Here is a 26,663-nt window from a genome sequence, read left to right on the forward strand (position 1 = left end):
AAACCAAAACTGATATCAAACTCTTGAAGCCAAATGTTCAAGTTCAAAAACCTAACAAAATCACTCCGCTGAGGCTTTTGAAGGAAACCAGAGAAGAAGATCCATAAGATTTTCCAAATGTAGTTATAGCCAAAGCCATAGTGTTGAGGATATTTGCAAACACTAGTCAGATCTACTTACTTTTTTCTTTTGATTCATTCAGTTTTAAAATAAAACAGTTGCGTAAATAAACATATTTGTGTTTGTAATCTGACTAAAATTGTTCAATGAAAAGCGTTATAAGAAAACTTCTATGCTGACTTGTTTTCGAGCCGCAAAACGCGTTTATACAAAGTGATTGTGATCTAAATGTCTAGTTAAATGTGCGATTAGAAATATTCTTTGACAACCAAACAACTGCTTCGAAACTAGTCGCCTGAGACTAAACTAGGATAGACGACATAAACCTATTTTATATTGTCATATTTAGAGATTTTCCCACACTAAGTTTTCATCTACTATGGCCAGACTAATGATAATACATAGGATATTACCTTGACCTGAATTTACAAACAACCCTCGTCCTGGCTTGTAGGGCAGGGCAGTGTTAAAACTACTTTGTGATGGTCCATTCAAGAGGCTATATTTATATCGTATTGGTATATTCACAAGATACAGCTGGAAAGGGATTAAAAAAAGGTAAAAGTCAAAAAGATTATACCTTTATTAGAAAAACTGTACCAGATACTAAGGTATGAACACCATGATTGATTTACATCCTGTGTTGTCACAAACTATCACAACGTTACATTCAAGCTAAGATGAACACACATCGTAATCTTAATCGTGATGGTAGAGACATTTCTGTGCAGCTCTAGGCTTGGATCTGGTAAACTACAAACCGTACGATTATTGCAGTGGAGTATTATGGACCAAACTGCGTATAACTTTCACTTAACCTAAGGTAAAGAACAAAATTACACCACTCTCCCCTATTAACACGACATTAAACGAATGGCAGTGAATAAATTCATAGCGGTAGATGAAAAACACAAAACTTAAAGCAAATCAATTACATGGACGTGAGACATTTTTTATAAAGTGTTGAAAATGCTAATAAAAAAATACAAATCTTGAAATAAAAAAACTATGAACAAATTATGCAACCTATGCAAGGCAAATGATTTTGTTATCAGACTATGTAATTTTGTCTTCATTAAAATAAAGTTAGTTTCAAGAAATAGCCTACATTAGAGATGAGTGGTATAAACACTCCTAAGGTAACCAAAGTTTTGTTCACATGCCTAAAACAAAATGTCTTGTTGCATAATATTTAAGAAGAAATGAATACAAAATGAATGAATTGTTGACAATCTACAACATATTTACAGATAGTAAAATCCTCCAAAATATCTACTAGCGTATAAGAGAATTTATAAATCTGCAACTACAGAAAAATAGATGGGTGATTTGAAGAAACATTTAGAACAAGAATGACTCGTTTGTTTCCTCATGAACATTGTAAGGGAATACTTGTAATTTTCTTTTCCACCGCTGAATCTATCCTTAACTGTGAGTGAATATTAATGGGAGTTGTGAAGTTTGGTGTATCATTCCCGTGCTGTTTTTATTTTTATTTTTGTACAATAAGAACATTGTCTTCCTTTGGGCCCAAGCACAAACAAATTAATTTTATGTTACTTCATATTAGAATTAACTCCTTGCTAAGTTTTATGAGAATATATCAATAAGCAACCGTTAAGATAAATAGTAGGTGCTTTTTTGGGTATTTTGGTCTTGAGTAAAAAGAAGACACGTTCAACCAATGCTACATACACTAATGTTTTATACAAATGCACATAAAATAAGAGACAGCCATAAAATACTTAGCAGGATATTCCTTTGACATGTTTCCTGACTAGATTCATCTGTAATAACATGTACAAACACAGATCTATGTCGCTAGAGGCAAAAGATAATATGTGTTTGCAAGAAATTTATTAGTAAACTAATAGAAAATTATGACATTAGGTTTAAGAAGGGCTGTTGTTCTCATTTAAACTTGAAACACATTTTCACTAATATCAATTTAAGAATCAAAAGAACAAGAATCATTTACATTTAACAGCATTGCTTTATAAATTGTCCTGCCTCGTCAACATGAAATTGTACTCGAGTTCTAATGACACATATTTGTACATAATTTTAGTAACTATGTAAAAAGGCTAATGTTACTACGACATCTTCCAGGAAAAATCAATGATTTACAGTAAGGGGAAGAACATAAAAAAATTACATTGTCATGGCTTATTTCTAATAATATTTTGATACATACCTAAACCTTAATTGATAAAAATGCAGATTTCAGCATGTATGAAACAAAGACTGTTCTAGACAATACTTTACAATCAAATGTTTTTCTAAAATGTTTTAGATCAAGTTTACGAGTAAACATAGATTGTTATTTTAAGAGTTTCAATAAGAACTTTCAAACATTTTTCGACCTTAATAAGCTTTGTTGTGGTACAACAGCCAGGTATGAACAATTTTATAATCATTTCAACTACCATATTTATATTGTAGTGTTTTTGTGGCCTGTAATTTATGCATGATAAGTAAGATACACTTAAACTAAGGTTATTTTCTCTTTAGATAAAAGTAGCTCATATGGCAACAAAGCATATCCACTTAATATAACTATAGTAAGAAATATAAAAATAACTAATAGAAAAGGATAGTACTGGGTAAATGGTGAGAGAATTTGCTCTAAGCGCTATTGGTGAACTGCATTATTTCGCTCCTGGGACTTTGCTAAGGACCTGAAACAAAAGATTATTTTAAGTTCATGATTTCAAAGGACAATTATTTCAATGTCACAGTAAGATGGACTTATCATATTGCTAAATGTTCTGTTATGGGTTTTTCAGACTAGCTTGGTGGCTCTAAAGCCAACAACTCAGAAGTCTAAGCTGATCAGTATAGTTGTGTCCAGTTTCAGTTTCATGTTTTTTTATATCACGTATTTTGTTGTGTTATGCAGTATGTATGTAATCCATTTATAAATGAATGGTATAAATATATATCCATGTAAATATGAAAAGTAGGGATAGACGAGAATGGATTTTAAGTTCGAGATGAGATTCTTTGTTCTCAACATTAGTTTCCCTGTATCAGCAACGAACTCATTAAACCTATTGTTATTAAAAAAAGATTTTATCGAAAATCAATTCAGGCAAATGGAAATTCGCTAAGACAACAGGTTTGCTGTGGCAGGGGTATTTTTATAATCTCGTCTGGAAAAAGTCTCAGAGCAAAGAGTCAATCTCGCTGGAACTAACAAGATTATTTTAATCTCACAAATATCTAAAAAATTCCAGGCCCGTCGATCCGTAACTAAAAGAAAAGACTTCACTAGGTATGTTAAGTTAGATCGGGTATTTAGGTGAATGCAGATATTACAGTCACTTGAAAACATGAGGAGTATCTTACCTCCAGAAACAAAGTGTAGTGAAAAAAACCTAGGTATAGGAAAAGACCTACCTTAAAATTAAAACAACTATGTCAAACCAACATCAGACAAAACAACCCACTCTGGCTCCCCCTTAATATTTGTCTTACTTTTCCCACCCTGAACTTTCTAGTACAGAGTGGGGAAAGTTTCTTTTCATATTTATATGGATATATATTATTTATACCATTCATTTATAAATGGATTACATACATACTGCATTACACAAAAAAAATACAAGTGATATAAAAAAAAAAAACATTAACTGAAACTGGACACAACTATACTGATCAGCTTAGACTTTCCCCACTCTGTACTGGAAAGTACAGGGTGGGAAAGGTAAGACAAATATTTAGGAGAAGCCAGAGTGGGTTGTTTTGTCTGATGTTGGTTTGACATAGTTGTTTTAATTTTAAGGTAGGTATTTTTCTATATACCTAGGTTTTTTTCACTACACACTTTGTTTCTGGAGGTAGGATACTCCTCATGTAGCCTCATGCATGCCCTTGCAACCCCCATCACCTCACAGTTCTGGTTACTATTACCAGTTCAGTTCTCACCTTCAATTAAAGAGCTTTTGCCCTTCTTCATGGCTTATCTTCCGTAACAATCTAGTGCCAGTAGAGCCATGTGATCAGTGCCTAACAACAGGTGTAAGCAACTTAAGCTAGCAGAACCTCAGTCTTGTGGGGCTCCAATTATCGAGTCTTGCCTGAGCTTCAAGTCTTGCCTAGGATAGGAAGCTCTATCCGAGCAGTGTTACCTGGGCAATCATGCAGCCCTGCTCAGACAAGTGGGGCTGTAACTGAACAGTCCTGTATTGCCTTGATGGGTTCTACTTTAGCAGTCTTTTTGGGTTTGGGGCTCAACTCGAGCAGTCTTGACCAACTTAACATGCTCTAGGCCTAATTGAGAAGTCCTGCCCAAGCTGGAAGGTCTCTAATTGAGCATTCTTGACTTAAAGGGGCTCTCCTGGAGGCACAATTTTTATTTCAGGATTAGTTTTGCCAACAGTGTCATTTGAATGCTTCTGATTGACCGACGAAGGTTTACTACAAAAAAATAGTTTGGTTCATAAAATAAAACTATAAATTTCTTAAATTTAATTTTATAATGATGTAATTATAAAATTAAACTGTCATAACCTAACCAAACCAACCAAACTTGCTGATAATGAAAAAATTTAGACAAAAAGTTAGTGTTACTAGCGGGATTCAAACCCAGTACCTTCAGAATATCAGCACGGCACACTATCCACTAGACCACCGAGGCCAAAGTCGTACCACTGCATCGTTTTGGTAATAGTGTTCTCACAATTGATTGGCATCAGAAGCCTTCAAATGACAATGTTGGCAAAACTAATCCTGAAATAAAAATACAGCCTCCTGGAGCATACTTTTAAAATGCTCTTCTTCTTCTTCCAGGGGATAACTGATGGAAGTCATAATTATCTCCAATATAAATATACCAATTCACAATTTAGGAGACCATTTGGCAAATCTGAATCCACATATACACCTGCTATCACTTAGCACACTTAACACCTTCAGGAAGAGAGTATTTGATAGAATATGTATATTTCACATAAAGAGTCAAGAATAATGGATACTCACTTTGGAGAGGTCAACTCCGGTGAGCGCGTGGACTGAAGGCGGGATCTGACTGACCAGACGGTTCACTTCCCCGGTAATGTGATCACTGCCTCCCAGCAAGACAATCTCCTCTGTCTTGGCCAGTGGAGCACTTACTTCTGCAGCAATCTGAGACGACACAATAAAGGTTATCACTCAGTTGCAATACAAAGTGGTATTATTCATTTGACTTTATTTATAAAACAACTGATTTTTCAACATTTTATATGCTCACATTTCAAATGACAACTTAAGAACAAATTTTAGGCTTGATTTTAATAGTTTTTAAGTTGATTTTAATAAACATGAAATGGTCTGTATCTGAATTATGTTAACTCATTCAAGGTAATTACAGTATCAATGGAACAGTATGTGGACGGAGAGTATTTTGTGTTTACCGAGCAGTTTTGAGTTTGTCAATGAGCATTGCGCATCCTGACCTCTCAACAATGCAGCTCAGTTATAAAACATATTACTTCTACGATTTATTACATTGTGTTACAACTGAAATCAGATGTTTTGTTGTCACTTAACAATAAACAAAATATAATGTGCTTTTTGTGAGAAAAGTGTCTTTTTATATTTTGATCAAATTTACACACTTAGTTAGACCTGTGCATTAAACATTGTCTCTTGTTCAAAAAAGTGCCACTTGCCTCACTAGTATGCACAAATAACTATTTTACCCACATGATATTACAATAGCACTGGTGAATATACACAGTGGCGGTCCAAGGGGGGGGGATGGGAGGGATATATCCCCCCCAACATATTTTATATTTTATTAGCGAACATAAATACTATTAGCTTGAGCATATTTTAGAGCTCAAATTCATACAAAAAATCATTTTTAGGCTTTAAATTCCACATTTTCCAGGAGGGGATCTCTGGACCCCCCCTTTTTTTCTGGGGGATATTCCGGGCCCCCCCCCCAAATGAAATCCTGGGACCGCCACTGAATATACAAGACCAAAATTACTGTGGCCTAAGAAAGGGAAATTCAGCTGCAAGCACAAATAAAATCTTAAAATTTAATATTAAGTTTTATCTTAAGATGATAAAACATCTCGAAGATAAAAGATTTATCTTATTCTAATAACTGGGTTGTGTTGCTAGGACTTCGGTGCGGGAGGGACAGGTTCAATCCCCGGCACATCCACTAAACATTTATTCTCTTGTGACTCTCTCGTGAAATGCCACTAGAGTAGGAAAAAAAAACATGTAATGGAGATTGGAGCTTACCTTAGGCAGGGCGTCCAATACCAGAGACATGATGGCTGCGTCACCGTACTGTTTATACACTTGAGCCTTCACTCGCATCCTCTCGGCATCAGCTTTGCCCACACACTCGATGGCTTGGGCCTCAGCAGTTCCCAGCAACTTGATCTTCTCCCCTTCTGCCTTGGCTGCTTCCACTGCTTGCGTTCTAGGAGGAAAAGATATAAAGGTTTCAATAACAAAACCCTCCATGGCAAAAGCCTCTTGATAAGAAATTCATGTGGTAAACACTCTTGAATTTAACACATTATTTTGAATGAGTGAACCACTAAAAGAAATAAATGTTGATTATGAGTCAAATTCTTGTATATCCTTGAGACTCTTACAATAAATGTGAGCTTTAATGCATTTGGCAGTGTTAATTTTTCATCCTCTCAAGATTTTGGTAATGAGGAAAATTGACCTTGATGGTAAACATCTGATCATCCCATGGCTGGTGTTCTACAACAGTAACAATAAACAGTTTTTCCTACAACTGCATGGAATGACTATTCCCACTCGTTAAATCAGCTGATTTCACTGTTGGCGTTCCTACAAAACATAGGCATAATTGTTGCTGAGTAACTTATTGATGACAAATGGAAAAATATGTTACCCTTCGGCAGCCAAAATCTATATTTTTGAACTATTAATTGCTTGATCTGGGCATGACTGCTGATGTCAGAGAGTAAACTATATATCATTGTGTGCAATTACCTTTTACCCTCTGCGATTGTCTGAACCTTGTAACTCTCAGCCTCGGCAGGTAGTCGCACCAACGCCTTCAGTTCTCTATCCTTCCTCTGTACCTCTTGCTCTTCTACTTCGATTTGCTTTCTACGCTCGACGACTTCGATTTGTATTTCTTCGTTTCTGATCTTCTGGCGTACTTTGGCGGCTTGAAGTTCGTAAGCTAGTTGTGCTTCAGCTTTCTACAAAGTAAATGTGTTTTACATTTCCGAACCAAATACGATATATATTACACAGGCCAATGAAATCAGGTGGTGAAAAGTACTAAATTATCTATCTGATTCCTAATGATTGTACTTACCGCAGTGTTGATTTCCTTGTCGAAATTTGCCTTTTGTAGCTTGAACATTCTGGAGTTGTCTTCTATCTTGGTGTCAGTGTTGTACTTTATGTCCATTGCTGACTTCTCACATTCAGCTTCCTACAATTATAAGAAATGTATAAAAAAGTAAAAAACAACTCAAACAGATCTAACAACAAATTAAAAATTAAAATACTGAAAGAGAACTACATACGAGAATTTATCATTGTATTGTAGAATTATTTCAAGTCTATTCTATGAAGGCGTTTAGAATTTTGAGAGACTAAAAATTTATATTTTACCATAAAGTTAATTAAAAATATAAGAAGCAACCAGTCTAGTGGATAGAGCAGAGGACGTGTCTAGACATGTCCTAGAGACCAGATTTGAATCCTGCCTTTCACCTTAGGCTTTAAGGCTTTAGCAATGCCTTGATCTGGTGGATTGAAATCCCAGAAAGAAAGGATAGATATTTCATAGGTGAAGGACTGTCTCTAAAACTGGAAAACTCCTTCTACTAGGAGCAAATATGTATGCACAATCATTTAGTTAATATTCAAAACTTCATTAACAAAACAAGCCAAAACAGCCACACTCCTTTAGAAACTTTGCAAAACAGTTAGCAAGATATTTTACCATCGTGATTAAGAACTTTGTCCTTGGGTTAAACGGTTTATTTTCATTGTTAGTTTTTATTTTGATTACGCTACTGGCTACTGTACTGAAGTTCCTCTACTTGGGAAAAACTAGAAGACTTGTATTGTAGGAAGCTTTTATATAACTGCTTTGGAGCAGAACTTAAATAGAGACACACTATTGTATTGTAGCCTGTCGAGAGTGAATTTACTTTGGACAAGACAGTTAGTACACTTGTACAGTTGTAGCACACTTTTGCAGAAAATTCCTTTTAGTCCTTCATAGAAGGTCCACAGAAGCAGCCTGTTACTAAAATGGCCACACCAAATAAGTGCCTAGGATGAGAAGCTAATGTGTGGCTAAGGTGAGAGTAGTAAGAATGAGATGGTAGCTTTATGATTGGTTAAGAAAGATCAGCTGTTTCTTCGGCCATTCCCTGAAAGCCCAATGGATCAAGGACGCTAGGTTAACTTTCAAACGATAAAAAGCTACTGAATATAGGTTTTTTCCGTATTGAACCTAGTTTGTCGGTAAAGACAACATTTCCGTACTTGTCAAGATTGATGATTGTAATAGGAAATATTAAAGGTCCTGTAAAGGTTTGTGAAGATTAATATTAATGCACTAAGCTGTCACTTGTTTGTCCATCTACCAGATTAATAGATAGTACAACAAAAAATGATCTACTTACTCTAATTCCAGCGTCCCTGTTGGCCTGAGCAACACCGACGTCAGCATCACGTTTGACAGCTGCAGTCTGGGCTTTACCCAGCGAGGACAAGTATTGCACATCATCATAAACATCCTTGATGGTAAAGGACAAGATCTCAATGCCCATCCTGCCTACATCTGGGGCTGCAACTTCACGTACTAGTGCTGCAAACTGGTCTCTGTCCTTGTACACCTCTTCTACAGTCAATGTTCCTGAGACATCATAACAAACACATAATATACATCCTTGATGGTAAAGGATAAGATCTCAACGCCCATCCTGTCTCATCATACAAAATATTATATATGCCTGTGTAAATAAATGATTTTTCATTTCATTTCATTATAAGTTCTAAATGTTAAGATTTAAAATTTTGATCACTATGTAATTGTAAAGTGGTAACTAAGATCCTATGTTGAATTCCTCATACTGTATTAGGATATTACGTTATAAGGCTGTGATGTAGGTGTTTACAGTACAAGCATGATAGTTCCTGTGCAAATACTCTAAACACCTTCCTGGGTAAGTTGTGTACAACACTTTGTAGAGACTAACATAACCATAATATGTCTATAATTTTGACACTTTGTAAACATGAAGTACTCAAATTTCATACCTGTTTTTATATTTATCAGGCAGCAGATTTGAGCAAATTTCTTTCCACTTGTCTATTATTTCATGGGGAATTTCACAATATTTTCTATTGTAATGCATTTTCTATTACAGGTTAGTCAGTAAATGAGCACTCGCCAATCAAAATGATTCACACTATTGCAATTCATGCATTGTTGCGATGGAGAAGTATGTGCTGAGGAGGGGGGAGGTAGCTTTGTCAAAAGTACCTATACCATTGTTGTAGCATATTGCAAAACTGACCCGTAACTTTATTGTTGTGCTTCAGCTAACTTTACCAGTCCTTTTCTGTAAAAAAGAACTTTCTAGGCTAAAAAGAGTACAGAAATACGCTGCTTACTATTTACTGAGTCAGAAACATTTTTCATGAACAGTCAGTACCAACCTATTACACACACATATTACACAGCAATATGCAATTTTCCATATAGTATATCTTATGGTGGTTTTAATAGGGACTAAGACAAACTTCCTTGATAATAACAGGACAAGAACGGCAACAGAACAGTCAACTGACCCAGAATAGCTCTCAAGTGGCCCTCCAGTGTTTGCAGAACTGTAGACTTGATTTCCTTCACACTCTTGCCCAGGAACTGTTCAGAAGCAGTTTGCAACAGTTCGTCTGCCTTCATGATCTTACACTGGGCGACCCCAGTCACTGTGAGAGGAACACCTTGCGACGTCTCCACCATCTCACACATTGGGTTCAGCGTCATAACCTGCGACACATCAATCATTCAGTCGAATAACTAAAGCTCTTTGTAAGCTATCAAACTTGAAGTTGTAGGCCTATTTACTTCCGTCTTCAATCAACATTTTTCTCAAGTAGATGTTTTGATCTTAGGCCATCATCAGCACTCGTCGTACACTAGATTCACTTGCATTCTCTCTGTGTTGGAGTTGTAGGAGCTGTGTCGGTTGTTCTAAGCATATTTATTTTCACACATACATATAAATGACACAAATGATAAAAAAATTTACATGGCCTTGGGTCTGTGGTAGCACTCATTTGTGTCCTGAGCCCGCTCATGGCGCTCATACATGCGCATATTTTGTCCTTAATTTTTTATTGTCTGTGTTGTGTCTATATTTTCGTGCGAAAATGTGTATGAAAATACAAAGAATAGGCAACACAGCCGCTAAAACACCAACAATATTGCAACGGTATTGTCAGCCGAGATGCAAGTAAAACATCTTTGCCACCAAGACTGATAATCGAATATAATATAATAGGTTACGTACCTTATTCCGTCTTCAGTCTTAACTTAGTTCTGTCGTGTCCGCCGTGTAACCTGCGTCGGTTTGTCCCGTATTCAATGTGGCCGGCCTATCGTAATTGTTTTTGTAACTATATTTATGTAAAATGTGTAAACTTTATGTGTCGTCAACCTGCATGTATACATTGATGAAGACTTACGTCGGATATTTGACCATATTCAATTGATGTTTTAAATAAGGATTTGATAATGGGACTTTGTTCCCGAAACTAGTCATCCAGCATTGACTAAGTTAAGACTGAAGATGGAATAAGGTACGTAACCTATTATATTATATGCAAGTAAACCTAATGTAAGACAAGGAGCTGACGATGACATAAAGTTATAATAGGTACTTCTGAAAAATGTATATTGATGACACAAGTAAATACAATATTCAAGGTAGTAAATGCAATCAGTAGATAGCCTACTGCCTAATCTTTTTATTGTTTTTAAATCTTCTGAGTAACTACCCTCTATTTGTACTATCTGTTTTCCTTTATGATTTCTTGTTTCTTGTTTTGACTACTATAGTTCGGCCGCTTAGAAAACGACCTGCATTGGTTAATGCTAAACCAATGCTGGAGGAGGTCGCTTTCTAAGCGGCCGAACTATATACACTTCTATTTGAGTGGTTTTATTTTGTCATATTGCAGCTTTAGATACTGTAAGTTGTTATGTTTTAGGGGGATTTTCTCTATACCAGATCCCGATACGTAGTGAAAACCTTTTAAGAAATCTTGATGAAAAATGTCTACAATAGGCTAATCTCTTACCAGGAGTACATTAGGGCAATTAAAATGTAACTTACGATCATAATACAAACCTCACTCTCCTCATCTTTGTATCACATTTTTCCCACTATTGTTTGCCCATACAAAATATGTACAATGGAGGTTGTTGAGTTTGTTTGATTGTTCAAATTTTATAGTACAAAATTTGTCAACAGCGTTGTGCCAGTTTTACAACTTGCTTTTGCCAGGAATAGATTTCCTTCTATTATATATTTACTAAATTGTAAACAAAAAACATTTAAGCTTAAACAAACAATAAGTGTTTAGAGACTTACCTCCAATGAGAGATATTGAACATCGGTGACCAGCCACCAGGCCCAGGCCCATCCTCCAACTATGGTGGACTTCTTTTGGGACCCACAGCAACCCCCTGCAACACAGAACAAACACTTGAACTAGAAATGTGCCTTTCATACTACTTTACTTCATATTTCATCAACTTTACTTGAGATGTTACTCTAGATTTCAATCAAATCATCTGAAATATTACAAATCCTAAAACTTTATAGAATGGATAATGTGCAGAGTGCGGAACATAATGGGGGTCTATAAACTTTTTTTTAGAGTGCATTTTTGGGGATGGTATGCTCTATCTATGTGATTTTATTATTGCGGAAATGATCCATCTTGATTTCATGACTTTTTTGAATTAAAAAAAATCAAAACGTCTTAAAAACTTGCATTTTACCAATAGAAATGGAAAACTTTCCAAATAAAAGTCTATAAACTGTTACAGTATTTTAAACACTTGAACTTTTAACGATTACTTTTTTAAACAGGTCATTGATCTGGTTCACTGCCTCCCCTATCTCATCACTGCCTTGCCCATGTGATTTATACCAAGATGGTTATGGCATAGTTATATTAAAATTTATCTAATTCAACGGTACGGTTATGAATCATTTCATATTTAACGGTTATGAGAATATTGTAATTAAAAATACAACTTCTTCAAACATACATTTTGCATAGGTACACATTAAGTATCATATTGAATTCGGTCAACGCAACTCATCCACATGCTGTTGGAGGAAATAAAGTCAAAGAAATTAAAGTGTAACATATTTAAAAATATTTTATACCACCGAAGATTTACACTAACATAACAACTAGTTAAATCGCACATGAGTAAATCAACTTGACTCATTAGTTAATTTTGCACCAACTTAAAGTTCATCTATACTATAGGAAAAGCAACCTTGTTCAAAAAGTTGAGCAACAAAAATGCTGAGTTATCCCCAGACCACATATTTTCCACTAAATAAATCTGACGATACGTTTAAAATAAACCTTGGCAACCACAAAACTGCAAGATTTCTGATACCAAAAAAACATAACAGACATAAAAAATAATTGGTGAACATTAAAACTTGTGATTGCAATTTTTTCCCTTCAAAGTAATCCAAAACAAAGTAATTATAATTGAATATGTTCAAACAAATGAAAAATTTAATAGCCCAGCTGTTCTGTTACAATGATTAAGAGATTATCATTATCATACTTTAACCATATAGCAATACAGAAGTATTTATTCAGGGTGTTTCTTAGAATGTATACAGGTGCTACAGTTGTTAGTCCAAATATAAAGGGAAAGGAAAAATTAAATATATTATTTATAATTTTTGAATATTTGTTCTTAATAGTAAAATAAGAGCATAAGATTTGGATTCACATTGGTCCAGAAGTTACATACAAATTGGTGGGTTTAAAAGCTACCCACCATAAAAACATATATTCAGGTTCATCCCTCTCCAAAAAAATTTAGTATATTAATTTAAAATGCAATGGACTAGTTGTGTGATGCAGTGTTAATCATGTGATAAAAATAAAACTATAAAAAACAATTGAACCGAATTTTTCTTGCCTTAGATAGGTAAAACACTACTTAAGCATAGTGGCTTGACAAAACTAGGGCTTGTATAAACCTGAAATCCTTTATCACCGAGGAAAAATATTTCTCTGCACCTGCTACAGAAAGTAGACAAGAAGAACAAATACAGATGATTGAAAAAAATCTGTTTATATTAGACTATGTGACAAATTCACACTAAACATTCTCGGAGATTCAATTAGAATATTACAAACAATATTTGATTTTCCTTATTTCACACATAATATGTCAAATATAAACTAATTACTGACAAATAGAGAACATAATTCAAACAATAAAAAATTCATATCAGTATTCTTAAAGGTTATCTACCAATCTAACCATTTTACTACACAACTGCTCAGAACTTCATTGAAAAATTCAAATTCAATATACAGTATACACCAATAAAATCACCAAATGTATCGACTCAAATGTATAAAATGTTGGGGAGAGCAAGGTGCATAATTATATATTATATAGCAGAAAACTGGAATGAAACCTATAATCATTGGGAGGAGCTGAGATAGATGCAAGGTCAGTTACAGAGATAATCGGTTATCTGGGGCTTGTCTCAGTCAGTGTGTGTGTGTAGAGTTGAGTGTTGTACTACCATGGTTGTGTCTACAGATGCAGGACTCTACGCTAAAACTAAACACAAACTTAGGTAAAACCTGATGTAATATTAATTTTTAAATGTTGTACAATACCTCGATAACAAATCTCTAATGTATTATCTAACATATGGTTGGCTTCTTATAGGGGTTTGCAGTAGATATTTGGGGTAATATAAAATTGAAAGTATTTGAAAATGACACTTGATTGAGTTATTGAATAATGTATAGAATGTAACAACTATCACATGTGATACTTATATAATTCTATTTACTTATTTTTCTTTGTTTTAATCTTGCTAAGAAAAATGTTTATCCAAATTTTGCAAAATTAAAATTTTAAATGTAAATTTTTAAAAAATTCATTCATTCCATTAATCATACCAATGCATCAAGACTGTATTTAAATGTTATTTTCATGGATACTGTATTAGTAATTTACCTAGTTCTATTCAACAAAAAGAGGCATGTGGCATATTTACAGAAATGAATGTACATCATACCGATACATCAAAATTACATTAACACAGATAATAACTTGGGTTTATTACTATTTACATTATTGTTTCGGATTCTCCATGAATATTTCCCTAGTATAGCCTAAATAATATGCAACACAATACATAATGCCTAGTTATCTGTAATCTCTACATTTTCCATGTATGTTAAAAGTTTAAACTAGCTAAATTGTAATCAGTATTATGAGCCCGATTTAATTCACTTAATGTACCATTTAAAAGTATTAAATCCCAGCACAGAATACATTAAACCTATCTTCATGAGGAAACTAAAAGGTAGATAAGGAAATGAAATAATCTGCTTGAAAGGTTGCGACCGCATCAAATCCAATTGCATTACCTTAAAGTACATTAAAGTACTTTTAGAGTATGCCAGTTGTATTCTAGAGGTATATTTTGACTCAGGAACATAATAGTGTAACATATTAAGAGTATTCATTTCTAACTCTTAGCTAGAATGTATTAAGTGTTAAGTGAAATGTATATTATATTGACCATTCTCACTATATACAGGTTGATTGGTATAAGTGTGCCAGCTGTTTTATTTGAAAGTTATAAGATATATCAACAAATTTTAAACGGTAACTTCCTTGGATTTTAATTTTATTAATTTTGGTCAAGTTGAAAAAATAATTTTAGCCGCCATTTTTTAAATGGTCGCAAACTTTGATTTTTCTTATGGAAGACCCTATATTTTATGATTTCTTTAGGAAGTAAAGAACTGTATACAGAGTGGAAAAAAAGTCCCGACAAAGTTAAATACTTCAAAAAGTAATTAAGGTAGAGCTTTAAAAGTTGGTACACCGTTAATGGGCATTAAAATGATTTAAACACATTATTCAGTGATGTGCTAACTCCTCAGGGGGACGGCCTGCTAGGAGTCAAAAGAAAATCTCAAATGGAAGCATAAATTGATACGCACATCAAATTAATCACCCAAGTAATATAAGGATGGATGGAAAGCATTTAACTTTCACTAAGGGTTTCCATTTGACAAACAAAACATTCTATTTCCCTTCAGACTTAACGTTTTCAACATTCAGTTCATAAACGAACCAATGACTTTCATAGGGCATACAATGTTATTGATAATAAACGGGGTATTCAAAGTTTCCAATGTCAATACTAACACTATCACAATCTAATCTTAGCGTTTCAAAGAACAAACAAACAAAGTTATTCAAGAGAATTCTACGTAAACCGGTTCAATATCACAGCTGATTCTCTGTGGAATACATGATGTAGTTTGTTATCATTGGAAGTTTTAATAATTGTCACAAAAACAGCCATTACCGTAGTCTGGATATGAATTCTGTTTTGCTGCATAAAAAATTAAATAAATAAAATTATTTGCATGATCATGGTTGTTAATCATAAGGGATTAACGGGACAATAGTCCATACTTTTTATTAATTTTATGTTAACTTAAGGAGTTTTATTTGACACGTGAAAAACGCAACTGATGTGGCAAACATAGCGACAATCGGTGATTGAAGTACTTAATAATATCGTTAGCCCAAGAATATTTACTGTAAACACACGAAATGGATTACCACAACATTGATTCGCACCAATCTATCTCTAAACTAGGTCGCTAACTATGTATTACAGCCTCAAACTTCATAAACGCGTTGCTACATGAACAGATGTTTCGTTACTTGTATCTTGAATTGTTTTATTGCTGTCAATATAACATACTGCTGAAACTGATTCTTTTATAGATTCTGTCTACGAGCGCCGAGTCTCCCGAGCGCCGCGTCTCTCCAGCGCCGAGTCTCCCTAGCGCCGAGCAGGCTATCTGGCATAATCTGACAGTTTTGACAGCCGCTTTGGAATTCACAAAAGCAACGGACTGCGGTAAAGGCGTGTGACCAATTGAGCATTGTAGACAATCAGCACTGGAATGACGTGCGAATAGTCACTTCGTTAATTTTACATACATTTCATTGCAGACATAATACGTTTCCAATTCTAAATCAACATTTAATGAATATTTATTAATTCAGCTTACCGACTCTCGTACTTTTGAGATGCTCGCACTTAAACTTGAATGATTAACCTAACCTTTACTGCTTCACAGATTAAACTCATTGATACCATTTTAAAATAGAATGCAATAACCCTCGTCACTTCTGCATCACTGAGCACCCTTTGGTTATTTGTGGCCTCGGCGCTGGGGATACTCATTTGCCCTCGGCGCTGGGGAGACGCAACGCTTTTATATCCTCGTCCTCGTATTTTAGTTAACTGCAGTGAGCAGAAATTTGCATTTTGTTGTTTCCCGGCGTGACTTGACGAGTTTAGTGAAGAGCGAGGTTTACATGCGATTTTTATTATTGATCCTGGGATCCCACATTGAGACCCCTAGCTAGATGATGTGACGATACGCAGGTACGCCTCTGGTAGAAATGAAAAGTGAAAGAAAGGTGACGATGATACGGAGTGGAAGGTGGAAGGGACCGAGGACCGTTACCCGAGGCAAGGTATAAGAGGCCGTTATTCGCCGCAGCCCAGTTCCCATTGACCTCTCTAGTTCATAGTCAGTGCTTCACACACACACTAGCCGAGGATTACTACAAGGTAAGGCTAATTACTCACAACTTATACTGTAAGATCACTATGGTGGCGATAGTTGGACAATTTTAGTTTGACGTATTTTATAAGTTAGGGTCGCAGATTCCGTTTGTGATTGACATTTTGCTACTTCAATTGTTTACCTACATCCTCTAATTATCAAACCTCCTATATAAATTTTAACGCGGGGAAACATTCACAAATTGTGCATTTTAATGTGTACAACACTTGTCTCTAAAGCGTAACGTATACCCTTTTATATTTCAAAGACGACTTAAGCTAAAAAAACATTCCAACAAAAAACATTATATGAAAACCCAAATAACATAAACAGAATTCCGTTCCATTCATTGAAGAAGAATTACATTGAAGAGAATTAATAGATTATTGAACAGTTAATTAAAAATATTCTAACTACAGTATGTCGTTTGTATATCCATAACAAAATGAGTGATTTATCCCTAATCAGGCTTCAATTACTGTTTATCAATAAAAGTAGCCAATTAGGATAGTTTTATTTGAGATTTGCTTTATATAATAAAAAAAATCTTTCTTCTCTTGTGTTGAAATTTGACTGTGGTAAAAAATTCAACTGAAGGTATATTAACTGTTAAATTAAAATTAAAATCAAAACAATTTTTTAGCAACTTGATCAACAGCACCTGGACATTTGAAACCACTCTCGAGATGAGTCAAAAGCTAGGGGGCGAAGCCCTAGGGAAAATAACTATTTTAGTTGTCATTCGTCCCTTCGATGGATAATAAACTTAAAAAATGATACCTCAGTTTCAAAATTAAGTGGGACGGTTTACAAAGGGGTGTTAGAGAAGAACCCCTTATTGGATGAAGTATACAGAAAACAATACAGATTCATGTTGTGTTTGACATTGCCTAAAAATACTGTAATTGACGACGAGTTGACATTAAACCAGTTATAAACTTTTAATCACAAAATAAATACACAGGTTTAAGCAATGCTTTGAGCCAATGAGACTTTATTCATTTTTTGTAGGTTGTACAATACAGTACTGTAATTAGTATAGTTATTGTGTTACAGTCCACCCTATGGCGGTTGTTGATTAATTTAGACTGACATTACGTATGCAAATGTACGCATACAGTTATTTGAAAAATACTGTATTAGATTTGTTTAAGAGGTTAGACAATTGTTTTTTAAAGTATTTGCTCGAATAATCCCGTTGAAACAGCGTTCTTGGCTGATTAGACCGTGTATTTAGAGATAAACCTTTCATAGACAATGTATAAACTTAGTTACTTGTGATTTTCAACCAGTCTTACGTCGTATGTTGAGTTACAAACCCCTTTTCTGTCAAAGGCTCAATAACAATTAATTGCAGTTTGTGTAATGTTAGTGTGACGGACACTGCAATCAACTTATCGACCAATATTTGAAATGTTACGCCAAGCGTTTAAATACCGAAAGTATAAATTATAATCTATAATGGTAGACACAAACGCAAAATGTGAGCTCTTCCATTGAAAACGCCCCAGCGCACTAAAGGAGCATTTGGAAAAGTCTTGAAAGTTCTTTAATCTAGAATAATAACAAATTTAAAAGTTTTTAAGATCTTACAAAATAACCCAACCAATTTAGCATAACAATAGCATGAACTATTATAAGATATTTTGTACTAAACTCGTTCATAGAGTTTCTCTTTGCCAGGTAAAGACAAATTCAAAAAAATTGTAAGCAACTTAAAACGCAATAATTAAGGTTTATGCATATGATGCAATCTTTTGTTATAAGTTAGTTTTGATTGTTGTTAGCATTCTAAAATGACTTTAAATTCTACAAACCATAAAAGACTGATCCAACCCCCCCCCCTCATACCAGACCCCAACCTTACAACCCCCCCTCATACCAGACCCCAACCTTACAACCCCCCCCTCATACCAGACCCCAACCTTACAACCCCCCCCTCATACCAGACCCCAACCTTACAACCCCCCCTCATACCAGACCCCAACCTTACAACCCCCCCCCTCATACCAGACCCCAACCTTACAACCCCAACCCCCCCCCCCTCGTGATTAAATTATGCCACGATTATGACTCTCGACCGAACTAGGTAAATATTTATAACAACAACGAAGGAATTCTGATATAACGTGGCGAAAAAAACACGCCGGCAAGTGGCTCAAGACTCCATAAACTTTAATTGTTGTATTGGGAATGATGTTTGAATGAGAAGCTATAATACTACGGTGAATTCAGAGACCCCCTCTATATATCACTCATTACACATTAAAAAGCAGTACATATCGTTTCCTTCAGTTGGTTTATCATTTATGATTCTAAAATAAACATTGACTATAGATCAGATAAACGTTTGAACAATTTGGTAAGAAGGATCCACCAACGCTTTATGTCACTAGAACTTTGGTGATGTCATTATGAAATAGAAAGTAGAAACTTGCTAAACGAACGATGAGATATAAATAGAAACTTACACAAGTGTTCTAATAATACCGTTTGATAACATGGAGGCGCTAGCACGAATGAAAAGGGAAATCGTATTTCCATAAATCCTTGTTTCAGAGATGTTGCAAACGCCAAGATTAATAAACATATATTGAATCACTGGGCTCGTGAAAAAAATTCACCAAGATGTAAAGGAATATTTTTGTAATATAATTTACTACCACAAAGATAATTTATAACTTAACCCGTTAAAAAAACATGTGAGTCTTCTAGACATTTTACTGGTCAAATGTTCAAAAACTTGTTCTTTAGAAGGAAATCAGATGTATTCACGACCAAACATAAAATGACTATTGATTGCCAAACAAGTGGTTAACTGCAATATTTATAAATTATCAACAATAGCAATTATTGGTCTATGGAATAAAATAACATTTAAGATGGAAAAAACCCAGTTAACAACGACGAATGCACCACGTATAAGGAGTTAAAATGAAATAACATTGATTAAATACAACATCATTGATTAATTATCATACACAATTATAAGTAGCAAGTGAATTTTAAGCTCGAGATCAAGCGTAATACTAACAACTATACATGAAACGTTTAAAAAATTTGTAGACCGAGCAAAAAAATACAAAGATTTTTCTACCGTCTTGAACTATTTCCCATTCGATGAATTAGCGTATTTAGCTGATTTAATAAAATAAATATGACTACATTACCTTAACATGAGAATTTTGAAAGACAATAAGACAAGACCCTGTTGGCAAATTTAGTTATATTTTAGATAATAAACCTATTGAGTTGGAGATTTCATTATATACCAAATATGTCTAGTTAAATACAGTTAAAGCAACCATATAAAAGCCACCAAAAACAACCAATAAGTCTTAAAAATAGATAAATAATAATTTTGATGAGAAAGAATTAGTTTTGAAGAGTTTGGTGAATTTAATCTTAACATCGATGTAAATCAAATATACGATTATAGCTAAAATTATTTAGTATTTAGCTAAAATTCCTGTTGGACATATAGAGTTTGTTGTCAGAGAAAATTTACAATTTCTACCCACTTATTTGATCACTTAGTGTTCAGTGAAGGCTATAAAAATTTTTTAATGAATATAACGGCTCAGAAAACCAATGTCAACTCATGAAAGTTATGGGGTACTTAAAAGACACAAGTACTACAAAATGTGACTTTTGCAACCTATTCCCAGAAGATAGCCTACTAAAGGTTTTTGCGGTACGGACGTTGACAGTAAAAGACAGGACATTGACTACGGTGTTGGGTCTAAACCTAAGGAATGCCCAGACCCCTCCACTGTATAATCTGCATACAGACGAGCATAGGCTAAGTAGGGGGCAAAGAACCGTTGATGTTGATGCTTACGTCAGAGTAGCAATCATCTGAGGCGGAACATCTCATTGTTTGCAATATACACGAGGCTAGGAATTTAGAAGAAATTATTCATTTTGAAATCTATTTACTTACAAACTTCGCCATGAAAATCTGTTTAGGGCATGACTCTTAAGAGATCCACATTTCCCCATTGTATTAATACCTGATTTAAAGTAAACTTTTTCAATGAATATTATATGATTGTAACAGATATACTGCAATAAAATACTTTTTCGTACTGAAAGAATGCTGTTTTCATTACAGCGTTGTGGGGATAAAGTAGATATTTTTCTCCCTAGAGTGAAAAGAATAAGCCGTTGTAGAGGACATCAACTGTACATTTTATAGCTGTACAATTTATCCCCTGATTTTGCCAAAGAAAATAGTCAAGATTAACAAATATAATATAATCGTATGAAACATTTTTTTGTCCATTGTCATGTTATGTTGTACAATGCCCTGAAAATATACACTTTTATCAATGTTAAGACAAATAGAAATGTAAAATAATTACAGTAATGAAATAAAAATTGTTTTGGCGGACTAATACATATTGCTTTTTATTCCAAATAGCAGAGTGATATATTTTCGTTTGTAACGACAACACAAGAGGGAAATTATTATGGACGTTAATGTATTAAGCTTAAAACAATGTACAAAATTTACATTTGGTGAACTTTAGCTTAAAGATCCGGTGCAGCATGACGAAAAGTATAGTCTTTGGATAACGGACAAACACAAACAAACACACACACATGTATATGAATTTGACGGGTGGTGTTTTTGGCCTCTGGGGACATAAAAAAGTCAATCGGCGGTTCCAGGTCTTACAGTAAGAACTACGAATAGCTTATTCCCTATACAGAAATTCGCAAAAAATGTCCCAAAAAGGTAAAATCTGATGAATAAAAATCAGTAGTGAGGACAATGTACGGAGAGTAGCTTTGAGTGTCCTTGGATTTCAAGGTCCTTCACGAAGGCCACGGTCCTACCACAGAAGCCGCAGACCTACCACTACCTCACTACCAGACTACCAGTCCTGCTACCAGCATACCATGCTTCCTTTCAGGTAGGACCAGGAACATACAACATAGCCGCGATGCATAATACAACACACAACATTAGATTGAATATTAAATTTGACGCCACACTACATTATTTTGAAGAACTTCCCACGCAAGGATTTAGTCCAGAAAACAGCTGTTTGCCGCCAGCTTATTCAAATGGGGTTTCATTGCGTAATACTGTTCTGCAATGAGTTTTACCGGACACCAATCAGCTGATTATACTGTATTTTCGTGGCAATTAGTGGTTATAAACAAAAAAATAACCTCTCTCAGAGGTTATGACTAGTGATTTTTAGTCCTTTAGTTGGTGGAAATATATAAGGATTTGTACGGATTTAGTAGTATGGCGTAAACTATCGTACGTAACTCGTCCAAAATGTGTGTACCGGCCTCGTATGGTAATCCCGTACTCGACTTCGTCTCGCACGGGAACGACCACACTCGTCCGGTAAACACTTATTTTCAGGACTAGTAACGTAATATACTATTATACATTTAATATTGTACACATACAGTAATCAAAGACTTCAATAGGGATTGGTAAATAACGATTTTCATAAAATAGTCCATACAAATTCTTGTCCTTACGTATATCCAACAAAAAACAACAGACATTACATAATTTAACCCTTGTATATATTCGAATTGTCGACATAGGGAGGTGATTTCTTAGTAATTCGTATTGCAATAGAAATCAAATGCAAATGTGCCTTTTTTATAAAATACAGTCTTCTGGAGTTTCTTTTACAAACTAGAATTGAATTTGAACCATAGGTGTATAGATTTTAGATAAATAATGTTAATAATAAAACCAAAAATATGTAAAAATGTTTAGATTTTATCTTAAAACACCATTAGCTCAGTATATCAATTAGAAACTAAACACAAGAAGTGTGTCAGTGTTTTAAGACAAGTCGGGATGAAGAGGAAATTGTATGGATTGGGAAGTTATTGATGTACAAATTTACATGGAGCCGGCTGGTCTAGTAGTAGAGCGCGGGACTTAGGTCCACGAGATCCCGGGTTCAAATACCGCCCATCAACAAGGAGTTTATCTAAAGTTTAGAGTTTATCTTAAGTGGTAGTGCCGCACCTTCAAGCCTAGCCTGGAGTAACTTGAAAAGTAATTTCATAGTAGAACCTACTAAACAACTATACAAATTCAAAAATGCGTAATATATAAAACTCTTCGTTGAAGGTTTTGGACCTACGTGATATATTGCCACTACTGCATTGCTGCTGTTGAGGAGAGTGCAAACACAGACAAACTCTGTTGATAATGGATTAGACACGTTCACCACGCCAGGACTTTGCGTACGGAAACGTCTGTATTTCAACGTTCTACAGACCTCTACATAGCACGAACGAGGATTCTACAGCCAAGTTTTACACTTGTTTACTATTTTAAATCGGTTACATAATCTTTCTGAAACGTTTTTTTGCAGCAAAAACTCTTGTAGTTACTATGCGGTTGCGGTTCAGTCAAAACTCTTTTAGAGAATTTCCCATATAGGGAATAAGCTATTACCGTAGTACTCATGGTAAGACCCGGGACCGATTTATTTTTTCGTTTTGAGGTCCCTAAAAGCCCAAAACACCATCCGTTCCAATTTATGATATATACATGTCCGTTATCACGATAAATCGAGCAAAAATAATCAGATTTTGATTAAATTTCGAACAAACATGTAAAACTGCATTTGTTCGAACGAGTTCGCGAACCAGCATGATCGGACTATGGGAACCGAGGTTTACGGGGGGTTTTATGGGGTAAAAATAGGGGTTTCCCATTTTTGACCCTGAAAACACAAAATTTCGCAATTCCTTTCCAAACCATTTTGTAGAGCTTAAAGGAAAACAAATGATTTAGTATATTTAAGCGTTATTATGCGCCTAATGGTTACGGAGAAAATTCCAAAAAATTTAAATTTAAAATTCCTATGTTATTCTTATGGAGAATAAGTCAACTGTTTCATCAAATTTGGAAAATATATTCATTTCTTACTAAACTACAGTATTAACATTTTACAACAAAAAAAACACTTTTTTACCCTCCCTGTTGCAGCAAACCTAAGTACTCGTGAAACTAATTCTATTTAAATAGGGAATAAATGTGATAATTTAAAGGAGAAATTTTAGTGTAAATCCAATCAGGCAAATGGAAATTCGCTAAGTCTGCAGGTTTGTTGCTATGAAGTTCGCTTGAACGCATGATTTTAACAAGAGAAGAGACCAATGCCAAGAATCGCAACTTCCACAATCACATAACGACATACAGTATTCAGAATCGATCAATAAAAATCTCCGGACTTTAGTGTAAACACAATATCCACTCAGTCACCCATCCGAGTAACATTAAAAATCAATTTACATTACATTTATCGAAATTTAGTTCGTAGCTGGCAACGTGATTACCATGTAGAACATTTCCACTGATAGAACCATTGATTTTGACTCGAATATGAAATTCACAAATTGTATGTAATACTCATACGAGGAAATGGGGGTTTACAAACACTTAATTGTGTTTATGACGACTTAACAACGCAGGTAAACATAGGAGTCGAGTAAATAAATATCATTAACAACTTTCCACTGAATGCATTAATTTGTATGATTGGCGCGGGGAGATTATAATCAGTAATTAACATCCTAGTAAGGGTAAATTATTTATTTGAAAATAATAATTCTTATGTTTAGGAGTACGTACGGCAAATAAGCTCAAATATAACCACAATGATTGCATACATCTGTTAAAAATAGTAAAATAAGATACCTCAAAAGTCTTCCCTATACTGATCATTTATGAAATACAAATAATTTGATTCATACGAGCTAAATCTTAAAACTCCGATGCAAATAAGTTTGTATAATGTTTAAGTGGGTTTACAATTATATTATCAATGTGTATGTGATTATTTCGTTGAAAAACTTGCATTAAAAAAGAACTACAGTATCTCGAAAGTTTATTTAAAAAAAATGTTTCTCATGTTTATCGTAAAAAAAAACTCCCAAAGAACTAACATTCGTCGTCTTAGTTGTTCAAATATGAGTGTTAAATTACAATTCACAAAACATTTCTATAGATTCTAAGCTCTTGAGAAAAATAGTCCTATTATTATAATAATAATATATATAATTGAATGCCATTAAGCCATCAACAAGATGGGTCATGTGATCGACATTTCGACGTGTTATCAAGGTCGACCACCACAGTTATACGATAATATCTACTTTAACCGCTGAACACTGTTTCCTCGTTTGTTTATAATTGGTCAATTAAATTATTAACAACAGGGTGAATCAAATTAGGAAGATTTTTTTATGTTGAAAAATCACAATGCATAGTGTAAAACGTGGCTAGCACAACATTATGTAGTGTATAATTATTATGAAACTGTTAATGGTTAAATTGTAAAATTCATTGTTGGTCATAATAACACAACAAAATAATGCTGAAGGTTACGTAATATTATCAAAATAGGCATAGCTATAATATTTTTTCTTACAGTCACCTGACAAAGTGGACTTCTTTGCACAGAATATAGTACAGAAAGCCTTACTTTGGCGCACACCAGTATTCCAACCAAACAACAAAAAACAGCGTGCTTTTATTATGCATGAAATCCGTGTACGCTTGAAAATAAGTGGGCAACACTTGATATTACGACAACGATCAGCTGGTGCAGCGTTTCCTATTTCGTTCAATGTTTGGATTTAACCTAACCTAAAAATGTGTTGTACAGTGTTGGAAAGACTAATTATTTATATGATTTATATTAACTGTACGGAAAATATAATGTGTAAGACGAGTGCAAACTGCCTTTGCTGCACACGAGAAATTTTCCACACTCGCCTACGACTCGTGCGTAATTATTTATCTCCTGTGCAGCAAAGTGCCACTTCGCCCACTAGTTACACAAATAACTATACTATTTCATCAATAATATTTTTGCATCTACCACGGTGACATAAGGCGTAAGTACTTAAGGAAAATTGAATTAATCTAAAAATCAATACCATTTAATTGTTATTGACTCTGTCTTTATCTCCCAATGAATGGGTTTTTGACAATTGCCATAACAATTTATAAAATTCTGGAAGATTAGTCTTTTACATGTGAGTGTTGCTAGCCTGCTGGTCTTTGAGTTAGGTGCGAGAGAAAGACAGGTTCAATCCCAGCATGACCGCAAAACTTTAGGCGTTAGCGTATCTAATAATTGAAAATGCCGTTTTTGTACACTAGACTAAGCTAAGCTCGACTAAGCTGCACATAAAATAAACAACACCGTAAAACGACAACAAATACAAACAACAATAACAATGCGCCAACCAGTAGCATTTGGTGAGCGAGACAGACAGATATATAGAACACATTCACCTTTCTTAGCAACAGAGAAAGTATGACATGGTTTCACTGACAACTAGAGAGTCATTGGTAATTCAGAAATACCTCAACTGCAGAAAGCTACTCAGCAGAAGGCAATGGTTAAGGAAATTTGATTGTTGAGAAAACTATAGGCCAGAACACTAAGTAATGATATGGTGAGTTAAGTCCCAGCAAGTCGAGTTTCTATAAACTTTGAAGTCGTCAAAGTATTTGGACTTGTAAGTGACGAGTTAGAGTTGTATGACGTCAATAGTTACGGATCAAAACATACGTTATAAGTGTTGTAATAGCGACGAAGCAAACACATGTGAAACTAATAGAA

At 34.5% G+C, this 26,663-nt stretch overlaps 2 protein-coding genes across 2 annotated transcripts in view; one reads left to right on the forward strand and one right to left on the reverse strand.

Annotated features, from left to right (window-relative positions):
* Positions 1 to 688: 688 nt before the first annotated feature.
* LOC128997751 (flotillin-2) overlaps positions 689 to 26,663 on the reverse strand; it is a 309,529-nt gene continuing 283,554 nt past the window's right edge. The window contains exons 2-9 of the mRNA XM_054423408.1: positions 11,733 to 11,827; positions 9,925 to 10,126; positions 8,754 to 8,986; positions 7,427 to 7,546; positions 7,093 to 7,307; positions 6,361 to 6,544; positions 5,101 to 5,247; positions 689 to 2,798 (exon numbers count right to left, since the gene is read on the reverse strand). Coding sequence (XP_054279383.1) covers positions 2,769 to 2,798; positions 5,101 to 5,247; positions 6,361 to 6,544; positions 7,093 to 7,307; positions 7,427 to 7,546; positions 8,754 to 8,986; positions 9,925 to 10,126; positions 11,733 to 11,827 — 1,226 coding nt within the window. The 3' untranslated portion in view covers positions 689 to 2,768. The remainder of the gene's footprint in view (positions 2,799 to 5,100; positions 5,248 to 6,360; positions 6,545 to 7,092; positions 7,308 to 7,426; positions 7,547 to 8,753; positions 8,987 to 9,924; positions 10,127 to 11,732; positions 11,828 to 26,663) is intronic.
* The window catches only part of LOC128998087 (uncharacterized), a 28,364-nt gene continuing 15,625 nt past the window's right edge, over positions 13,925 to 26,663 (forward strand). Inside the window, exon 1 of the mRNA XM_054424080.1 lies at positions 13,925 to 13,994. Coding sequence (XP_054280055.1) covers positions 13,942 to 13,994 — 53 coding nt within the window. The 5' untranslated portion in view covers positions 13,925 to 13,941. The remainder of the gene's footprint in view (positions 13,995 to 26,663) is intronic.

Source organism: Macrosteles quadrilineatus, unplaced genomic scaffold (assembly GCF_028750875.1).
Source record: "Macrosteles quadrilineatus isolate MER2022 unplaced genomic scaffold, UCM_ALF_1.0 Scaffold_7__1_contigs__length_78375512, whole genome shotgun sequence".
NCBI lineage: Eukaryota > Metazoa > Arthropoda > Insecta > Hemiptera > Cicadellidae > Macrosteles > Macrosteles quadrilineatus.